Source organism: Leguminivora glycinivorella, chromosome Z, assembly GCF_023078275.1.
Source record: "Leguminivora glycinivorella isolate SPB_JAAS2020 chromosome Z, LegGlyc_1.1, whole genome shotgun sequence".
Classification (NCBI taxonomy): Eukaryota; Metazoa; Arthropoda; class Insecta; order Lepidoptera; family Tortricidae; genus Leguminivora; species Leguminivora glycinivorella.
In genome coordinates this window covers 3,998,498-4,017,915 of record NC_062998.1, presented here as the reverse complement: position 1 = coordinate 4,017,915, position 19,418 = coordinate 3,998,498, and the positions used below count along the sequence as shown (strand labels likewise).

At 40.1% G+C, this 19,418-nt stretch overlaps 2 protein-coding genes across 7 annotated transcripts in view; one reads left to right on the top strand and one right to left on the bottom strand.

The window, feature by feature from the left end:
* LOC125241056 (dual specificity mitogen-activated protein kinase kinase 7-like) overlaps positions 1-268 on the bottom strand; it is a 43,906-nt gene extending 43,638 nt beyond the window's left edge. For all 5 annotated transcript variants that reach the window (XM_048149340.1, XM_048149345.1, XM_048149342.1 and 2 more), the window contains exon 1: positions 8-268. In XM_048149340.1, coding sequence (XP_048005297.1) covers positions 8-155 — 148 coding nt within the window. In that variant the 5' untranslated portion in view covers positions 156-268. The remainder of the gene's footprint in view (positions 1-7) is intronic.
* A 2,851-nt stretch (positions 269-3,119) lies between these two features.
* LOC125240808 (receptor-mediated endocytosis protein 6 homolog) overlaps positions 3,120-19,418 on the top strand; it is a 60,398-nt gene continuing 44,099 nt past the window's right edge. For both annotated transcript variants that reach the window (XM_048148926.1, XM_048148925.1), the window contains exons 1-6: positions 3,120-3,511; positions 10,278-10,501; positions 12,639-12,806; positions 12,954-13,166; positions 13,721-13,904; positions 14,720-14,911. In XM_048148926.1, the coding sequence (XP_048004883.1) occupies positions 3,218-3,511; positions 10,278-10,501; positions 12,639-12,806; positions 12,954-13,166; positions 13,721-13,904; positions 14,720-14,911 (1,275 nt within the window). In that variant the 5' untranslated portion in view covers positions 3,120-3,217. The remainder of the gene's footprint in view (positions 3,512-10,277; positions 10,502-12,638; positions 12,807-12,953; positions 13,167-13,720; positions 13,905-14,719; positions 14,912-19,418) is intronic.

Sequence of the window (19,418 nt, the reverse complement as noted above, 5' to 3'; positions counted from 1 at the left end):
AACTTACAGGGTTTGTTAGGCCTCCGACCGCTGCCAGGTCTGCTGGATCCAAGAGCACCTGGACCATGAAAAGGACCTTCCTTTCGCATACGCATCTCGTTCTGAAAGCGCTCCTCTAAACCTTTCAGTTTACCATCTATTGTGTGGTTCGACATTATAAATAACACGGTTGCCCTACTATTAAACACATTTAAGTACCAATTACATTGATTGTTTGTTACACAAATTCACAATCAAAAAAGATCTGCAGTCCAAGGATATCCCTATTTCCTTCCATGAGACCACAGACTATAGACGCAATGCCACAGAGTGTGTAAACTAGTATGACATGACAGGTTATACAAATTTACATTACATTGCAGTTGCATTGCAGGCTACAATGATATTTTGTTCTTCACGAAGTACATAAGATAATATTAATATTTCCTCGCTTCATTGTTCGATATAATTAAGTTTACATTATTGTAGTCTTTCAGGATTTTGTTCCCAAAATAAATTGGTCTGCTTCAGAAAGAGCCGACATGATGGTGGCTATTCAAAATTTACTGCAGTTAGGTGCTGTTACACCTTGCGCTGAGGAAGAAGACCAGTTTATTTCTAGAACTTTTTTAGCCCCAAAATCTAATGGGGGCAAACGCTTTATTCTTAATTTAGAAAAATTAAATAAATTTGTATCCAAGGATCATTTTAAAATGGAAGATCATCGAACAGCTTCAAAATTAATTCCATATTGTGGTTATATGGCCACGGTAGATTTAAAAGAAGCATATTTATTGATTCCGATGGCGGCTCACTGCCGAAAATATCTTCGCTTCCATTTTGAAAACGAAAACTCAGATTTACTAACCTATGAGTTCACGGCCTTACCGTATGGGCTTTCTTTGGCTCCGAGAACCTTCACAAAAATTATGAGAGAGGTTATCACCTACCTAAGAGGTAAAGGCCATAAATCTGTGTTTTTCTTGGATGACATCTTATGTATTGGGGATAGTTACGATGAATGCTTGTTGAATGTCAAACAAACCATCAAACTATTAGAATGTCTAGGCTTTGTGATAAATTATCAAAAGAGTATTTTGGAACCCCAGCAAAACTGCCGTTACCTAGGCTTCATGTTTAATTCAGTGGATATGACACTATCTTTACCCACTGAAAAACGTGAAAAAATCTCAGTCCTTGTTAAAAAATTTTCGGCACTCCCTTCCTGTACAATTAGGGAATTTTCGCAACTCATAGGAGTTCTTATCGCCGCTTGCCCTGCAGCCAAGTATGGGTGGCTTTACACGAGAATATTAGAAAGACAGAAATTTCTAACTTTGCAACGGGATGCAAACTATGACAGTAAAATAATATTACCAAAGGTTATTCTAAAAGATCTGACTTGGTGGAAAGATAACATATCTTTATGCTCACAATCTCTGGTACCTATCACCTATTCTCTCGAGATATTTTCTGATGCATCTCGGACTGGTTGGGGAGCGTTCTCGAATAATCTCCGAGCGCACGGAGCTTGGAGATCAGAAGAAAGATCTTTCCACATAAATCAGCTCGAACTCTTGGCGGTTTTTCTGGCTTTAAAATATTTCGCACAAGATAGGCGTGATTGCTCTATATTACTGCGTATAGATAATACGACGGCAATCAGCTATGTCAATCGCATGGGTGGCGTTCAGTTCCCTCACCTCAACGACCTCTCGAGGCAAATTTGGCAATGGTGCGAGGAGCGGAATCTATGGATTTTCGCCTCTTATATAAATACTAGAGACAATACCGAGGCTGATCGAGAATCTCGGAAAATAAATCTCGATACAGAATGGGAATTGTCAGAGGAAGCGTTTCAGCGCATAACAAAAAGATTTGGACATCCAGAAATTGATCTTTTCGCATCCCGCGCCAATGCAAAATGTCTTAATTATGTGTCATGGGGAAGGGACCCAGACGCGATTGCCATAGACGCCTTTACCTTATGTTGGAGTCATAGTTTCTTTTATATGTTTCCTCCTTTTTCGGTTATATTGAAATGCTTGCAAAAGATAATTCATGAGAAAGCCTCTGGAATTTTTGTTTTCCCTGTCTGGCCATCTCAACCGTGGTACCCCCGGTTAATGTCATTATTACAATCGGATATAATTTATATGAGTCCTGAGGAACATAAAGTCTGCTCTGATTTCAGAACAAGGAGCCCGTTCCACAGGCGACTTACCCTGGGTGCAGCGCTGCTCTCCGGCTAGCTTACCGGAGACGCGGCATACCAGAAACTTCTTGGGATTTAATGCTAGCATCCTTGTCCAAGAATACCATGCAGCAATATAATGTAACACTAAAATTGTGGTGGGCATTTTGCTCAAACCTTGGTAAAGACGTATTTGACAACTCAACATCTTTAGTTATTGGTTTTTTAACTGATCAGTTTAATAAGGGAGCGTCCTACGGGTCTATTAACAGCCACAGGTCTGCTCTATCTCTTTTCCTCGGAGATAACATTGGAAAGGATGAACATATAAAAAGATTACTTAAAGGTGTATATAAATCCAGACCAAATTTGCCAAAATATACACACACTTGGAATCCCAAATTAGTGTTGGATCATATTGCTCAATGGTACCCAAACTCGACTATTTCCTTAGAACAAATTACTAAGAAACTAGTTGTTTTGTTAGCGCTATGCACAGCGCATCGCGTACAGACCTTCTCTTTGATTAAATGGCAAAACATTCATTTTTGCCACAATGGGGTAAAAATAATTATAACAGATATAATTAAGACCTCAGCTATAGGTAGAGAGCAACCTATTTTGTTCCTCCCATTTTTTGAGGAAAAACCAGAAATTTGTGCGGCTTCAGTTTTCAGTTTTCAGTTTGTTCTTGAAAAGGTACGCCTCCCATGCGAATTCTATTTTACTCAAAGGTCAATCTAAATAAAATAAGAATAGAATGATTTGTAAAGCACACAAAAACATAAATGGATTTTTTTGTGGTGCGAGCTCGCATTCATCTTCTCTTCTCACTTCATCTTTCAAGTAGATTCCTACGAAACTCACACCCCTAAACATTTTGACGTATACTCGGTATACTTCCGTCAGAACGAAAGTGCCATTCAATTCATTCACTTCGCTTGCATTTATCGTGTATCGCATTATTTGCTTGTAAGCAGGAATTAGACTAAATCAAACTATTTACGATATGTGTAATTGTAATATATTTTATTGTAAAGAAGTATGATGCAGTCCACAACAGAGGGTTGCTTAGATATCGCCGAGTTGGCTAACCAGCTGACTCGAGAGAAGATATTTATAAGTTCAGAAAGGCAGTTGCTGCAAAACCTTAACGAGGAAGTGGAAAAGAGTGCCTTAGAATTGCTTCAAGCTGCCTGGATATGCTCTCAACAACGACAGAATCTCACGGACCTGATAAACTCTCGGTGCGAGGCTGACTCGATCGCGGCCTGCCAGCGAGCCAGCTCCCTGGAAGGCACTACCTTCGTGGATGTATACAAAGTGCTAAAATACAAGGTCAGATTTTTTTCCTAATATTTTTCATAAGCTTAGAATTTATAGCACTGTAGATATAAATTTGTGCACTATTGTTTTTAAATTGTGAAAGTTTGTTAATATTATTCTGAAAACATTTCTAATTCAATGAAACCAATAATTTTGAACTTTCATTAAAGTATTATTGAATATAATGTGTTCACAATAACTTCTGATTGCAATGCCCTACATATCCACCCACTTTTTAAGTCACATTGATATCATACAATGTATAGATATAATTACAGTACAAACACACAGTTGGTTATGGTGTGGGTTGAATTTCATCAGCTATCATTATGAACTAGATCAAATTAAGATTATGCTATGACCATGATTAAGGCATGACAGGGACAAACTTGCAACTTCTTAGTCAGCAATTTTTAAAAAGAAAGTTTAGTACTGAATAATTGAAACACTATGAAATAAGTCTTGAAATCTTGACATATTTTCTCTGTACATTTATTTTAAACATATTTAGACCAAAAGCCAAGATTTATATCTACATACATATATTATTTATGTGAATCAAGCTATGAAACCTTTAAACAGACTAACATATTTACTAGAGCAATTAGGAGAGGTTAGGATAGATATTGAAATAAGAACACTGTGTAAATTGCACATAGTTGGAATTTGGAACACCAGTTTGCTCAAATAATCTCAAAAAAACTATAAGTTTAACTGGTTCGACCACTAACCCCTCGATTAGTTAACACCACACTCTATCAACACTATCACTAGAACAAAAGGCTTAAAATGAATTACTATTCCTTCTTTTTTGGGTTAGCAGCTGATATGTTCAGTTGTTCTTTGCAACATATGTAATTATACATATACTTACACTATGATTTCACAAACTCCTTATATGTGACTTTGCTGGGACAAATAATACCTACTTTTATTATTCTTATTTGGGGAAATTTGCTCTGTCTGTATTGTCGGGTTGATTAATCAAATCATTTGCTTGGTTTACCACTTTTTTTTTACCGCTTTTCTGAAATTACTTTAAAATATATTGCTATTTATTCTGTATTTAAAGAACTTTCTAACCATAATATGAATTTGAATAATGAGATATATATACTGTTTATTTGCCAAAAAAATTCATAAAACGTAACATAAATTACACTTTTTCAATTAAGCTCGGCAGCCTGTATCTCGGGAACCGAAAAAATAAATTTGACTGTAAAACTTTACCTAAACCAAAAATCGTGGCTGCTTGTAAATGTGAACACTTCATAATGTGGTATCTAGGTAGTGTGTAGAAAGATTTTATCAACTATTTGTGGCTTTTATCTGCACCAAGTTGAAAATTTATATAAACTTGTCAAACAAGTCTGTCATTAAATAAGAACAAAGAAATCTATAGGTATCCTTTTCTCTAGCACCCTAAAGAGGATGGATATAGTTTTCTTTATTCTTATTTACTGACAGACTTGTTTGACAGAGTATAAAACATTTTTTTACTTGAAGCTTAAGAACCCTTCAGTAAGGCGCTGGTCCCACCAAAAGCGAGTAAGTGATGAGGTATAGATGATAGAAACGAACAAGAGATAATTGTTCCCTTGTAAATAGAAGAGACGCGATTATAGCGCGAACGAGTTATAGTTCGTCACTGAGCGATGAACTATGAATCGCTCCATCTTTCTTTTTACACGGGAGAGACTAATATATTTTGTTCGTTACGTTTCTATCGCTAGCTGATAGCACAGAAATTACTCGCTTTTGGTGGGGCCAGTACCTTAGGACAGTCACATTTTTGTTTAGAGTTTGAGCTAACTTGTATGCCGGATAAAAGACCTTGCGTGTACGGCCATAACACAAACATCATATGTAATTCATTACAGCAATGTGCCCTTGCCGAGTATGAATGCATAAAATACCGCGTGTGTTGGGGTCGACTAGGGTTGCAAATAGAAAAAAACCAAATTTTTTTTTCAGAATTATGAAAAAAAACCGAGCACCATGGTTTTTTTTCTAAATATGGTTTTTTTTCAGATGAATAAATAATTCGACAATAACGGTATTTCGTGAGTTGTAACGTGTTTTAATAACAATAACGTACATTTTAATTCGATTAACATTCAGTAAACAAACGTTTATTGGGGAATCCCCGATGCGGCGTGCAGCGCGGAGAGGTGGTGGTGTTGCCAACAGTAAATAGTAATAACTACCAACTACAGATTTCGTAAATGTTACTTTTATAAGACCAGAAATTAAAATTATTTGATTAAATTCGTTTAATAGTTAACATTAAGTCTAAAAAAACCATATAAAAGTATTAACTGCTTTAAAACTTTTGAGATTTCGTACATTAGAAAAAAAACATACTCCAGAAAAAAACTGTTTTTTTTTTCACGGTTTTTTTTCATGTTTTTTTTTTCAAGCCAGAAAATAAACCGTTTTTTTGCAACCCTAGGGTCGACCACATCGAGGCTTAAATCTATAGCATAAACTTGACTTTGACATTTGTACAATATGGTTTTCACACCAACTGGTAGAGGCTCTCTTGATACTTTAAAACAAATGACAATGTTGAGTTTTATCCACAAGAGTGCAAAGTTATTTTCATACAAATTTTAACTTGATGCCCAAAGTTGGCTGGTAGAATTGACACCTTTATGAGTAACTGTCCGAAATGGCTGTCTCTACGTCTGGTTCTACAATAACGATAATATCGTAAGCGTTTGTGTACTTGGCTACCAAGCGCGGATCCAGCTTCGTGCCCAGGGGGGGGTCACGTGGTAAAGGCCCGGGGCCCCAGGGGGGGTCACGTGGTCTATTTGTATGGCCAACTTAAGCTCCAGGGGGGGGTCATGACCCCCATGACCCCCCCCTGGATCCGCGCATGTTGGCTACGTACCCTGGCCGGAAATAGCACGACATTGGGAGCAGTGGCAATGGGACATGATAAGGGGCTTTTAAAAAAGTGTGGCTAGAAGATTGTCTATTAATTACTGAGTACCCGATATAATCAATAAATAATTCACATACCTAACTTTGAATATTTTCTCAATTAAAAAGAATTAGCATTGATATATCCCTCATAATAGTCTGAACAATAATAAAAAAAGCATGAATAGAGACAGATCAGCTAGTGTCGGCCCCAGCAGAGTTATGTATTGCATTTACAATAACTATGGCCATTCCTTACATTGTTCTAGTAAAATCCGTGTGAAGCTAGATTAGAGACCAACCTTTGCATAGGCGCTACCAAATATATATCTGAGCAGGCGAGGCGCGCAAAAATATCTAAACACGCCTTCAATATCGCCTTGACAATAGTGGCGTGTTCAGATATTTGTGAGCACCTTTACCGCTCGATATATCTGATAGCGACTGTACTTCGATTCTGGACTTCCCTGTGGTCTTGTTGAGTAGTCCATCCTGCTTCAGATTCTTGAAGTCTTCTAATATACTACTTCAACCCGGGCAGCATGTTGAGTACTCGACATACGCACTGGAGGAGACGTTGCGATCGCTCCCGTGCGTACGTTGAGTAGTCAACAGCCTATTTCACCAAGGTAACAATTCGTCACTACTTTAAAAAAATCTCGTATCTCACGCTGCTCCTCAAAGTTAAAACGCAGTAAGTCTATATGCATTCCATACATACTTACTACAATTTTATTTTCATTGACACGAAGATACAAGTTTTTTTCAAAGTAGTGACGAATTGTCGCCCGACAGTGACACTTCGCTGTCCATTGCCTGTTCTACAAGGAAATAGACGTTGAGTGATAATGTTACTTATCAACCCGGCAATAGGCACAGAATAGGGATGACGACTACATAAAAAAATGGCATTCTGTTTAGTCCGTCAGTTAGATCGTCCAAAAATACCAAACACTTATTTTTCGCTTTTTCTAATTAATGAAAAAATACAAAGATATAGAGCATCAAAGTTCCGGAGTGGGGGCTTGTGACGTCACTTCTAAGTAAAAATTGTACCTAGGCGTGACGAGTACGAGAAAAAAGGAAAAATACGTGTCTAAAATTCTTTGATAATCTAACTGACGGACTTATTACTTTTTTTTTAGTCGTCTCGCCTATTGTCACAGGCACGGTGTCAAGTGTCATTATGTGGCGTGTGAATTAAGGAACTTGACTGTACTTAAAATAAAATATTTTATACCATGCACGAAATCAATCAGATAATTATACGAAAACCATGGACAGAAGTTATTTTTAAATCCAGTTTCTATTTAATAAGTCAGGTAGAAATATATAAAGTAACTGACTTGACTTGACCGTGACGTCACTCAATTCGATTTCGTATAAATTCCATATTAGCAAGTCGTTCAAATTCGTTTTGACAGTTCTTAAAAAGAAGCTGATTTGACGAAGTGAACACATGCTTTCAAAATGTGACCAATGAACATAGCTGGGCATTAACTCGTTAATCCGTTAATCGTTAATTAACGAAGTTAACATTTTGGTTAACGGATTAACTTTTAAGTTAACTTTAAAAAATGTTAACGGATTCGTTAACTTCCGTTAAATTTCTTCGAGTCCGTTAATCGTTAATCCAGTTCCGCACGCGCCGAGTAAAACTTGCTCTAACCGCTACTGTAAAAGCCCGGAGTACGGCGAAACCTAGGATTTTCAAGTAAATTCACAGTCTACAGACAAATTGGTGCCTTTGGATCACTTGTTCGAGACCTGCTAAAGTTTATTAGTCCTACTGCACCCATCACTAACTGCGAAATAGCATGTAAATCATCAGGCATGACACTCGCGCAACCGACGTATCAAGCCAGAGTGCAGAGTTCGGCGGGCCGCGCTATCTACCAAGTTACCGTGGATCACAACATTCACAACTTCGAATAGAGGTGTCTCAATCCGAGGAACCTACGCAACATGACTAGGTACGACCGCATGATTGACCCAATAAAACAAATAAAACCTAGAATTTACCGAACCAACGTCGATATAAGTCCAAACAGAACAATATTTATTAATATTTATAGATTTTGGCGAACTTCGGGCTTTTACAGTAACATATAAACTTACGCAAATACTAAATAGTTGATAAATGATGCAACTAGCAACAGTAAAATTATTTTTTTATAGCGATTAACGGATTATCGATTAACTTTAACTTCCGTTAAATTTGTTGAAATGTATCGCTTTAACGATTAACGAAGTTAACTTTTATAGTAACGGATTAGCGATTATCGAAGTTAACTATTTGATTAACGGTGCCCAGCTATGCCAATGAAACATATATCAACAAACCGTTCGATTTCTTAGAAGTGTTCCCTGCAATTTACTAAGCCTCTTTCTTCCAACACGATTCTCAACCTTAGGTTCATTCGTTTAAAGCTTTTTTAAGCTAAAAGTTTACATTTCACTTCGGTCATTTTTCCGTTATTGTTTGCACTTTTTTGCCACGCTGATACATTGCTTATTACAGTGAGCGTAAGTTCTAAACTGAACGAACGTTCTCGTAATGAAGTCATTAAGTGGTCAATTATGAAAGCAATTCGCCTAATAACGAAGCATACGGCAGTGACCATGGTTTCATATGCAAATCGCTATCGATTAAGTTTCGATTGAACATAGGAACTTATGCATCGCTTTGTGGCTACCATGACTTTTTAATACACTTAGGACCACTTGCACAAACGGAAATGGAATTTATATGGAATTTGACAGATGACAGCCCACTAACCCTGATTTTTTTTTTAATACATTATGGCCTGGATGCGAGTCCTTTAAGCCAACACTAACCCTGAGTTAAGTGGTTGGTGCAAGTGGCCCACGCCTTAGAGTACAAACATGGAAAATGCACATAATGTTTCGTTCTACCGTAGAGAAATATAAATGAGGAAAGAGTGGTCTGGTAACTCTATCTCCATACATTAGTCTTCTTGCCAAAACGCGAGTTTTTTCGTAATAGACATCTAGCATCGAGTAGCGGAATTATCAGTACCACCACTCGACACTAGGTGTCAAGGGTGTCGCGTCTCGCGCTAGTTACACTGTTTGCTTTATATTACTGAAGGAGTTAAAATACCGATTGTATTATTAAATATCTGGAAATTGTTGGGCATTTAGACTTTTTGTGCGTCGCGACATCTGTTGGCAAGTAGCAGCACTGCTACGTGTCGACTACGAAATAACTCGCGTTTACTTATGTATGGAGTTACCACTCGTTACTTATATTAAGTTATATTTCTCTATGGTTCTAGTCAGTATAAGTACGCTATAGAGAAACGTATTAATAGCTCGTGCTAGCCACGCTTACGACTGAAGAATGCTAATACGCTGTTATCACACTGGCGCGATTTCACACGTCGCTTGACACCGCTATACCTATGTAAACTCCTTAAAATATGTAAATGTAGTAATTACTCTGACGTATGTATATAAGCCCTAAAGACAGGTTTTCACTTGTCTACCAATTATGTAAAATATTGAACACATAACTTCGAGGCTTCACTAATATTTTCTGACAGTAAAATCAGTCACCTGTTCAATGTTACCTTGGATAAAGCTTATGACCTTGTTTAGGCTGTTAATAATTTGTCTAGACCAAATAATGAGAAATTTCATTTTTTAATAACTCGATAACTTAGGCAAGTACATTAAACGGCCATAAAGAATGCACATCGGTCTTTAGAAAGAGACAATCAACGTCACATAAGCAAGACAGAGACAACGCGCTACCAAGACGAAAAACCGATGTGGCCAATTTCGAAAGCTATAATTATTTCGTCTAAATATTTTTTTATTTTCGCAGGAAGCCTTAGCGCTAGGCGAGCTCCTAGGATGGCTCCGCGACTCACCTCACCTCGTGTCGCTCTGCCTCCTCCTCGGCGAAGAGCACATGCCGCCCACTCTGCCATGTGCCCTCGTCGCCGGCCTGTACGGCAGTTGCCGGCTGCCGGCCGACCGGACCCGCCTACTCGCTGTGATAAGATCACTGCTCAAACACCAGCTGGCCACGTCCAGTGATCCTAGAAAGTAAGTTTCTTGATGATTCTAACATCGTATTCAATAAGGTTCTCTCTTGTCACTGCTATACGCCACTCTGCCGTGCGCCCTCGTCGCAGGCCTGTACTTGAGTTACTGGCTCCTGGCCGCGGTCACTGGATAAGATCACAGCTCAAACACCAGCTGGCTACGTCCAGTGATCTTAGGAAGTGAGTCAATAAGGTTCTCTCTTGTCACTGCTATATGTCACTCTGCTGTGCGCCCTCGTTGCCGGCCTGTACGGTAGTTCCCGGTTGCCGGCCGACCGGACCCGGCTACTCGCTGTGATAAGAATTTCCGTTTTTTGTACATGCGACACTCTACAATGTACTACTTACACTAAGGGCCGTACAGGCATGTGCAGGCTGTGATTTAAAAAAGATGCCACAGTTATGTCTGTTTCTCGTGGTTTTATTATATTAAATCCTTGTAAGGGTATTTGTTGCTAATAGCGGGTGTGCCCACACTGACCACTGACCGTGCAGCCTCGCGAGGCAATGCCTCGCGCGCAAAACCTTCGTGGAGACAAACGTGCGCGCACAAGCATGGACGTTTTGCGCGCGAGGCATTGCCTTGCGAGGCTGCTCGGTCAGTGCAGACCTAGCTACTTGGTATTTTTGTTTAACAGTACTTATAGCTCACAAAACAAGGAGATAGGTAATACATATTTTTTACAGTTTGTAATATAATCATTTCACAAGGGCGGTTAAGCACTGGTCCTACAAAAAGCGAGTAACCGATCGGCGATAGAACGAACAAAAGATAGTAGCTCTCGTGTCCATTTAGACGGTACGAGAACTCGCATACGAATTGTATTACATTGCGGTATTTGATGGCTGTGCTGACTTGTATGTCACCTCAACAACCAGCAATGTAACTAAAATTGCATGCGAGTTCGCACGCCGTCTAAATCAGGCCTTAATAAAGGAGTGTGCGAGCGATTTGATAGTTCATCACTCGGCGACGAACTTCAAGTCGCTCGCGCTATCATCGGGTCTCTACTCGCTTTTGGTGGGACCAATGCCTTAAACCCCCTGTTTCATTTGGAATTCGATTCCGTGACAAGCGCATCAATTGTAGATTTCAATACTGGAAATTCCATTATAGTTAGTTCTGCTATGCGAAAGTTTACCTTGCCAATAGCGAGCCTTGATAGCTAACAGTGCAGGCGAAGTTATATAACTTGTATTGAAATCGTCTTAATCTTCATTTAGGTACCCATTCTATTGGAAATTTCAATAATGGAAACTCCGTTTCTGTTAGTTTTGCTTTGCGAAAGTTTACCCTGCGAATAGCTTGATAGCTGACAATGTAAGCGCAGTTATATACTCGTAACGTATATAATGAACTTACTTGTGTGAAGCGATAGTGGTTTGTCAGGATCGTAGCAAATGGAAATCCGTGATTTCTGCCTACCCCTCTGAGAAACAGGCGTGATTGTATGTATATATGTGTACTGTGTACGTATGTAACTTACTTAATACATCCTAAACTTAATTTAGAGATCAGTTGTGCATTTTACATCTATGAATTTAATCTACGAAGAGTATTTTTTACAATAGATAAGAAAAATTATGAGAGCTCTTTCTAAAAATAGGGTAGTTATGTTAAATGACGAAAAAAAAATAATGAAATTATCTGTAAACTTTAAATTAATATTGAAGCTGTATCTTAACAAGTCACATTCATGTTACTTTGAATAGCATTAAACATTTGTTTGTCATTTTCGTTCTTGTCTTTGCGAATTACTTTTTACTATAAAGCATCGCTATCAGTTCTCTTACGGCCTACTCAGTTTACATTAAATATTTCAATATTAAAACTGCTATTTTAATAACTATTTCATCATAGATAAGCGTAAATTAGACAAGCTATATTAAATTATTCATTAAGTTGTGAAGAAATCAATCGAGAGAATTGATTTATCTTTGCGAATTATCTTTTTGTTTTTTAGTTCCTAATTCTTTTTCGTTATGACAATTTAAAGTTAAAGCAAAATTTGGTTACATTTACGAATGACGAAAGTCATTGGTGTTCGAAATGGCAACCATTTTGGTTAATTTTCTAATACACCAAATAAACGTTTTCTTTCTTTCTTTCAAATGTATGACACAACACCGTGTTCCAGATTGTTCCGCTCCGGCAAATGCGCCCTAGCGTCCCTATACGGCGTGTTCCGCGACGGACACGCGCCGGCGCGGCAGTTCCTCGTGGCCGCGCTCAACGCTCCCGTCATGGCCGCTCTGCACGAGGACGAGTTCTTCTTGGACATCCATCCTGACCGCGCCATGGAGCGGTAAGGATCCCAGCCTGTTCTAGATTGTTCCACTCTTGCAAATACGTAGTATTCCTATATTGCGTGAGACACGCGCCGGCGCCGCAGTTCCTGACAGTGACAACATACATTTTTTTTCATAATGAATAACCACTGTCTTGTCCACAGATTCTCTCCCCAAGACCGCGTAAAGAAATTCGGCCAATCCAACACAGCTGAATACAACGCTAAAGTCGCGCGTTACCGCAAATGGATCGTGCAGCGTCTGTTCCAACTGACCAGCAAGTTCATTACGTCCCTGCGCGAACATTGGGCCAACTTCCCGGCCTCTATTGCTTGGTTGATACAGCAGAGCGTTCATCTTATTAAACAGCACTCAAGGTAAGTGAATAATTGAATATTATAGTCCTTTAACCCTTACTGTATAGTTATACTATTTCAACGGGTAATAAAAATTTATCGAGACATTTTTAACTTTAGCACAGTCATTACTAAGTTCCTATGCCCATTTCCGGTCTGTGCCTGATCAGCAGAGCTGGGCCTAAGGCACTGGTCCCACCAAAAGCGAACGAGTTATAATTCGTCGCCTAGCAACTGCTCAGTCTCTTTTATTTACATGGGAGCGACTATCTTTTGTTTGTTTTTACCCTAAGTAATTTAGCTTGTAAGTTCAGATACATAAAACGTTCATTTGATGTAAAATGTAAGCTTGTAAAATTACGTACGAACGTGTCATGCTATTTCAGTCAGTCTCAGTACAAGATGTAGGTACTGACATTGACTGAACTAGCATTAGAAATACGAACGTATCCGGAAAAATACGAAGGAAACCCTTTTCGTACTACATCTGTAATAAAATTAGAAATACAATTACAATGACACTTCAATACCGCTTACAACATAAATCGTATTCCGAAGTTTTACTTTGTGTACAGAATACCAGAAAGCGAGCTGCACGGCCTATGCACAGACCTCGTGCTCAACCACTTCATCTGTCCCGCCATCTTGAACCCCGAGGCCCACGGCGTGGTCGACGCCCCCGTGTCTTACATAGCGCGCACTAATCTTATGCAGATTGCGCAGATACTGCAAGTGCTGTGCCTTAGCAAGCATACTGAGGTAAGTCTAAATAGGCCTTATGTATTCGCATCTGCCTTAAGTAAAAAAAAAGGTGTCAGTCGCTTCATATTCTCCGTTCAGAGTCTTGAGATCCTGCAAGTGCTAAGTCTGAGAAAGCACACTGAGAGGATTTACTAATAGCTAAATATCATCTAGCTGTTTTAGATTCTATAGACAAACACCCTTGGAAGCTTATGGGACTGACAATACTGGTAGATTGCAGAGCCGAGGTGAGTAAGGTGTTTCGTTACCTAGTGTGATGACGTCTGCATCTAAGTGTAAGGCCCGTGCACGCTCATATTGGTTGTTGTACGGGGCGGGGCGTGCGGCGTGCATGTCAAACTATTGAAGTTCATACAAGTGTGCTGAGTCCATTCTGCATAGCGTGCACAATGGCGAGCCTACTGAGCGACACGCCTTAGTGCATTTTCACATTATCCGATCCGATATCGGATGTCGGAAAGATTTCAAATGCAAAAATCAAAGATGGCGGCTTAAATGTATGGGATATCGGTCCTACATTTGATATCGGATCGGATGATGTGAAAACGCACTTACACTAAGCCCTTTTTAAGTTTTTAATCCCCGACGCAAAAACGACGAGGTGTTATAAGTTTGACGTGTTTGTCTGTCTGTGACATCGTAGCTCCCGAACGGATGAACCGACTTAGATTTTTTTAAAGCTGAATTAGTCGGGAGTGTTCTTAGCCATCTTTCATGAAAATCGGTCCACTATGTCGGTTTTTTTTTTTTCAAAATTTTAGTTTTGTTTTTAGGTTATACTAAGTACAGCATTTGGACTATTTTTCTTCCAGGTGGACCCGAAGCTGACAGACCTGTACTCTCTCTTCCCCCGCTCGTGCGTGTGGGCGCTGGTGGATGGGGTGTGCGGGGACGCGCTGGCGCCGCGCGCCCCCGCCGCCCCCGCGCCCGCGGCCGCGCCCCGCACCGACGCGCCCTGCGCGCCCGCCGCCGCGCTCTACACTCCGCAAGAGCTCCACCACCTGGTGAGTGTGAGGCCGATAGTCCACTATCATATGTCCACCACACACACACACACACACACACACACACACACATACACACACACACACTTCTCACTCACGCACAAGCATGCTTAAGATTGTTTTTTTTTTTTTGTAAATAGGCATGACATTGTACCTACACAAAATATTAAAATATCTAATTAATTCATTACTTTATCACCTTAAATTCTGTATAAGCTTAAGATTCAAAATAATAATAATAATAATAAAGGCGTAGGGATGTGACGACCCCATCGCCCATTAGTTTTACCAGTGCAATCGGCAGTGCAGGGCAGCTTGTGGCGAGCTGTTGGGGAACAGCGACCCCACGTACCCGAGTGCTCCTGGGGAGTTCTGTTACCCGTAAGGCGGGTGGGTGGGACAGTACTCTCTACCTCTGGCTTGCCTTGGCTGACCGTCCAGAGTGGGGTCGTTAGGGCTACATGCCCCAGGGGTGGAAGTGAAAATTTGCATAAGACGCGAGTTGGTGCAGTGGCTTAACAGCCACTGGGCAGAAAGCGGTGTACACCTCTCGACACCCTTGAGTTCTCACACCGGTGTTGCCCTTGAGCCATCTTGGATGTCGCTTTTTGTGGGGGCCCATCTTGTCGTCACCGTCTGCCGGAAATAAAATTGGATACCGTTTTATTAGGCAGGCGTCCGGTTTTTTATCCATAGCCCAGTAATTAGTCCATCACTTTCATCAAAATAGACCAGTTCATTTTAGATTCCATTAACTCTCAAATAGTCCTTACACCCTGGCGGGTGTTGCCTCTGCGTGTGTACCATGATACGGGCAAGGGCAACATCCGCTCGGTGTACCCATTACATTTCATTAAAGTGTCGAAAGGGCCTCTACGTGTTGGCTTCGGCCCCGCGCACGCCCCCCAAAGGTTCGGAACACCATTGTTCCGTGATGGGAAAGACATACAAATAATAATAAATAAATAAAAAGTCATTTATTGTCGCAAATAATTTTAAGGTACAATTACTTAAGTATTTATTTCTATCATGCAACTAAGAGTAAGCTACGCTATGATACAGTACAATCATGTCTATATTAGCTATGATCACAACTTTGAGGACTAAAATAACTAAGTAACTACCAACAGTTAAATATTAGGTGCGACAATAGGCTCGAGACTCAGCTTGTGCCGCGAGTCTAGTGACTGCACAGGCTATCAGGGGTAATGACTTCTAACCCGCGTTAACATTTGAATAGCTGCTCACAGGAGTTAAAATAACAATTTATAATAAGTAACTAATAGCAATTTAAATTTTAAATTTTGCCCATAAAGTTTTACATTGTGTGAATAGTACTAGTATGTTCGGTGTACTCCTCAATGTAAGATCTTCTTATGAAGAATGAAGAACTCCAGGATAGTACTATTTTTCTTTTAATTAACTTAATAACTAGGTACAAGTAGTTTAGGTATTTTAATGAATCTATACAGATATATGTGTAGCCGCTTCGGCTGTAAGGTGCAGTCTAATGTAGGTACGCGGCGCGGGGAGCCGTGACGTATGTGTGTGACGTCATGTGTCGTCAACCGGTCTTCGTACGAGTACTTGGGTAAACGTATATATATTGTGTTGTGTGAACATCCTCCCGCCTCTTAAAGCTTGGCTTTAAGCTTGGTCTTCATCAAGGAAGGGGCATATCCTGTTGATGGCTCGTCGAATCGTGCCCTTCGCGGTGAGTATGTCTGCGACTCTGCTTGCTCCATCACTACCAGGATACACTGCCTGTATTCGTCCCAATGGCCATTTCAGTGGTGATGTGGCCTCGTCTTTTATAAGGACCATTTGACCGGGCTTAATGTCGGGGCGCCGCTGCTGCCATCGGGTACGTTGCTGCAATTCGCAGATATATTCTTGGCTCCATCTCGACCAAAAGTGTTGCCTTGCCTGTTCAATCCTCGCATATCGATGAAGCCGACTAGGATTGACATCTTGCAAATCTGGTGCCGGTAGCGACACAAGGGGTCTTCCAATGAGGAAATACCCAGGGGTTAGAGGGACTAAATCACTAGGAGAGGATGACATTGGACAGAGGGGTCTAGAATTAAGGACGGCCTCAATCTGTGCGAACAAAGATGTCAACTCTTCGAATGTTAAGTGAGTATTGCCTAACGCCCTTTTCATATGAAATTTCGCTGAGCGAACAGCTGCTTCATAAAGGCCTCCAAAATTTGGCGCGTACGCAGGTGAAAAGTGAAAAACTATCTTATCGTCTACAAATGCATCTGACACAGAACTGGAAGCAGCATTGAGAAACTCGCCTATCTCCCGATTGGCGCCTACGAAATTTCTCCCATTATCACAAAATATCTCTCGAGGCATTCCTCGTCGAGATATGAAGCGACGCAATGCTAAAATAAAATCTTCTGTGCTCAGAGAACTTACGAGTTCCAAATGAACTGCTTTTATTTTAAAATCTATAAAAACGCACAGGTAACTCTTAAGGAGTTTTGCACCACGGCCTTTCCTGTCACTCACAAGAAATGGACCAGCAAAATCAGTACCTACCACCTCAAACGCATGTCCAGGCGTAACCCGTTGAGCTGGCAAGTTTCCCATGATTTGCTGAGCTACTTCTCCTTTCATTCTTATGCAACGAGTGCAACTATTATAAGTACGTGCAGCAAGTACTCTGCCATTTAAAGGCCAATAATGTTCGCGAATAACTGACAGAAGAAGTTGTGGTGGCGCGTGTAAAAGTTTAAAATGAAAATATCGAAATAATAATTTGGTAAAATGATGTTTAGCATCCAAGAGTATAGGGTGTTTTTTATCGAAATCATAATCAGAATTATCTAATCTTCCCCCTACTCGAATCAACCCCGAGTCATCAATAAAAGGAGTTAATTTACTTGAGCCAACGATAGACTTTCCATTGTTGCTCTCATAACTAGGAAAGCTTTCTTTTTGTGACAAATAAGCTAACTTGGACTCTGCTTGCTCAAGCTCGTCCACGGTTATTGAACTGCTAGCTTCACCATTTTGTTTATGCAGCAAGCTATTGATGAATCGACACACGTATGCAAATATTCTCCTAAGTCTCAGAAAACTAGAATAATTTGACATGTCGATTATCGGTTGTGTCGATTTTTCAACTCTTGCCGCACATACACGTAACTCAGGCAAACGCTTTTCTATCGCGTCAGTTTGCGCTGGCCACTGATCAATTGTATCCTGCAGAAATGCAGGTCCCTCCCACCACAGCGACAATGACTGCAGTTCATCTGGAAACACGCCTCGTGAGGCAAGATCGCAGGGGTTTTGAGCGGAAGGGACATACATCCATGCAGCATTCGAACACTTATCATTTATTTCAGCGACTCTGTGTGACACAAAAGTACATAACTTATTTGTAGGAATGCGTAACCAACCCAAAACAACTTTGCTGTCTGACCAAAAATATCTTTTTGTGATATTACAGCGCAAAGCTTGCACAACCTTTTCACATAAACGCGAAACTAGTAAAGCTGCACAAAGTTCCAATTTTGGGATAGTTGTGGCCTTCAAAGGTGTGACTTTGGTTTTAGCACACAAAAGCCGAACAGTACAATTTCCTAACTCATCTACTGATTTTAAATAAATACATCCTGCATATGCCTTTAAAGAGGCATCCGAAAATGCATGGATTTGAATTTCAACTGCGTTTCTACAGCTGGCGTGGCGTGGAATACTTATTTCTTTTAAATAATGAATGCTGTTGATAAATCTGGTCCAGATACAGTTTGGTGCCTGGGGTATCTCTTCATCCCAGTCCAGTTTCTGTGACCACAACGATTGCAAAAAGATTTTGCATAGAATAACGCATACACTCAACAGCCCTAAAGGATCAAATATACTTGAAGCTACAGATAGGACGGCCCTTTTAGTGTATTTTACATGGTTATCTATCGCTGGAATTTTAGAGCATTTTATTAATATGCTGTCAGCATTTGGGTTCCACTCTACGCCTAACGTGTTACTTTGATTACTTTGATGCTGAGAACTATTTGTCTCCATAACTTCACAAAGAAATCGCTCAGAGTTACTTTTTAACTTTCGCAAGTTAAAGTGAGCTGAACTCAACGTGTTGTTGACCCCTTGATAAAGTTTTAACAGTTGTCCTTCATCATCGGTACCAGTTATTAAATCATCTACGTAAAAATCATGGACAATTACTTGCTTTATCAAAGGATCACTACATTCATATCCCAGTTGGGCTAAACATCTCGTGCTTAAGAATGGCGCGCTTGACGTGCCATACGTCAAAGTATTCAGGGCTAGATACTTCATGCGCTCGCCTTCATTTTCACGCCATAATATCATTTGAAGATGTCTCTGCGAAGGTTCCACGATAACTTGACGATACATTTTCTCTATGTCTCCTGTGAATATGAAAACGTGCTGACGAAATCTTATTAGAATAGAGAAAATGTCATCTTGTACCGTAGCACCAACCATGAGAATGTCATTGAGTGAGTAGCCTGAATCA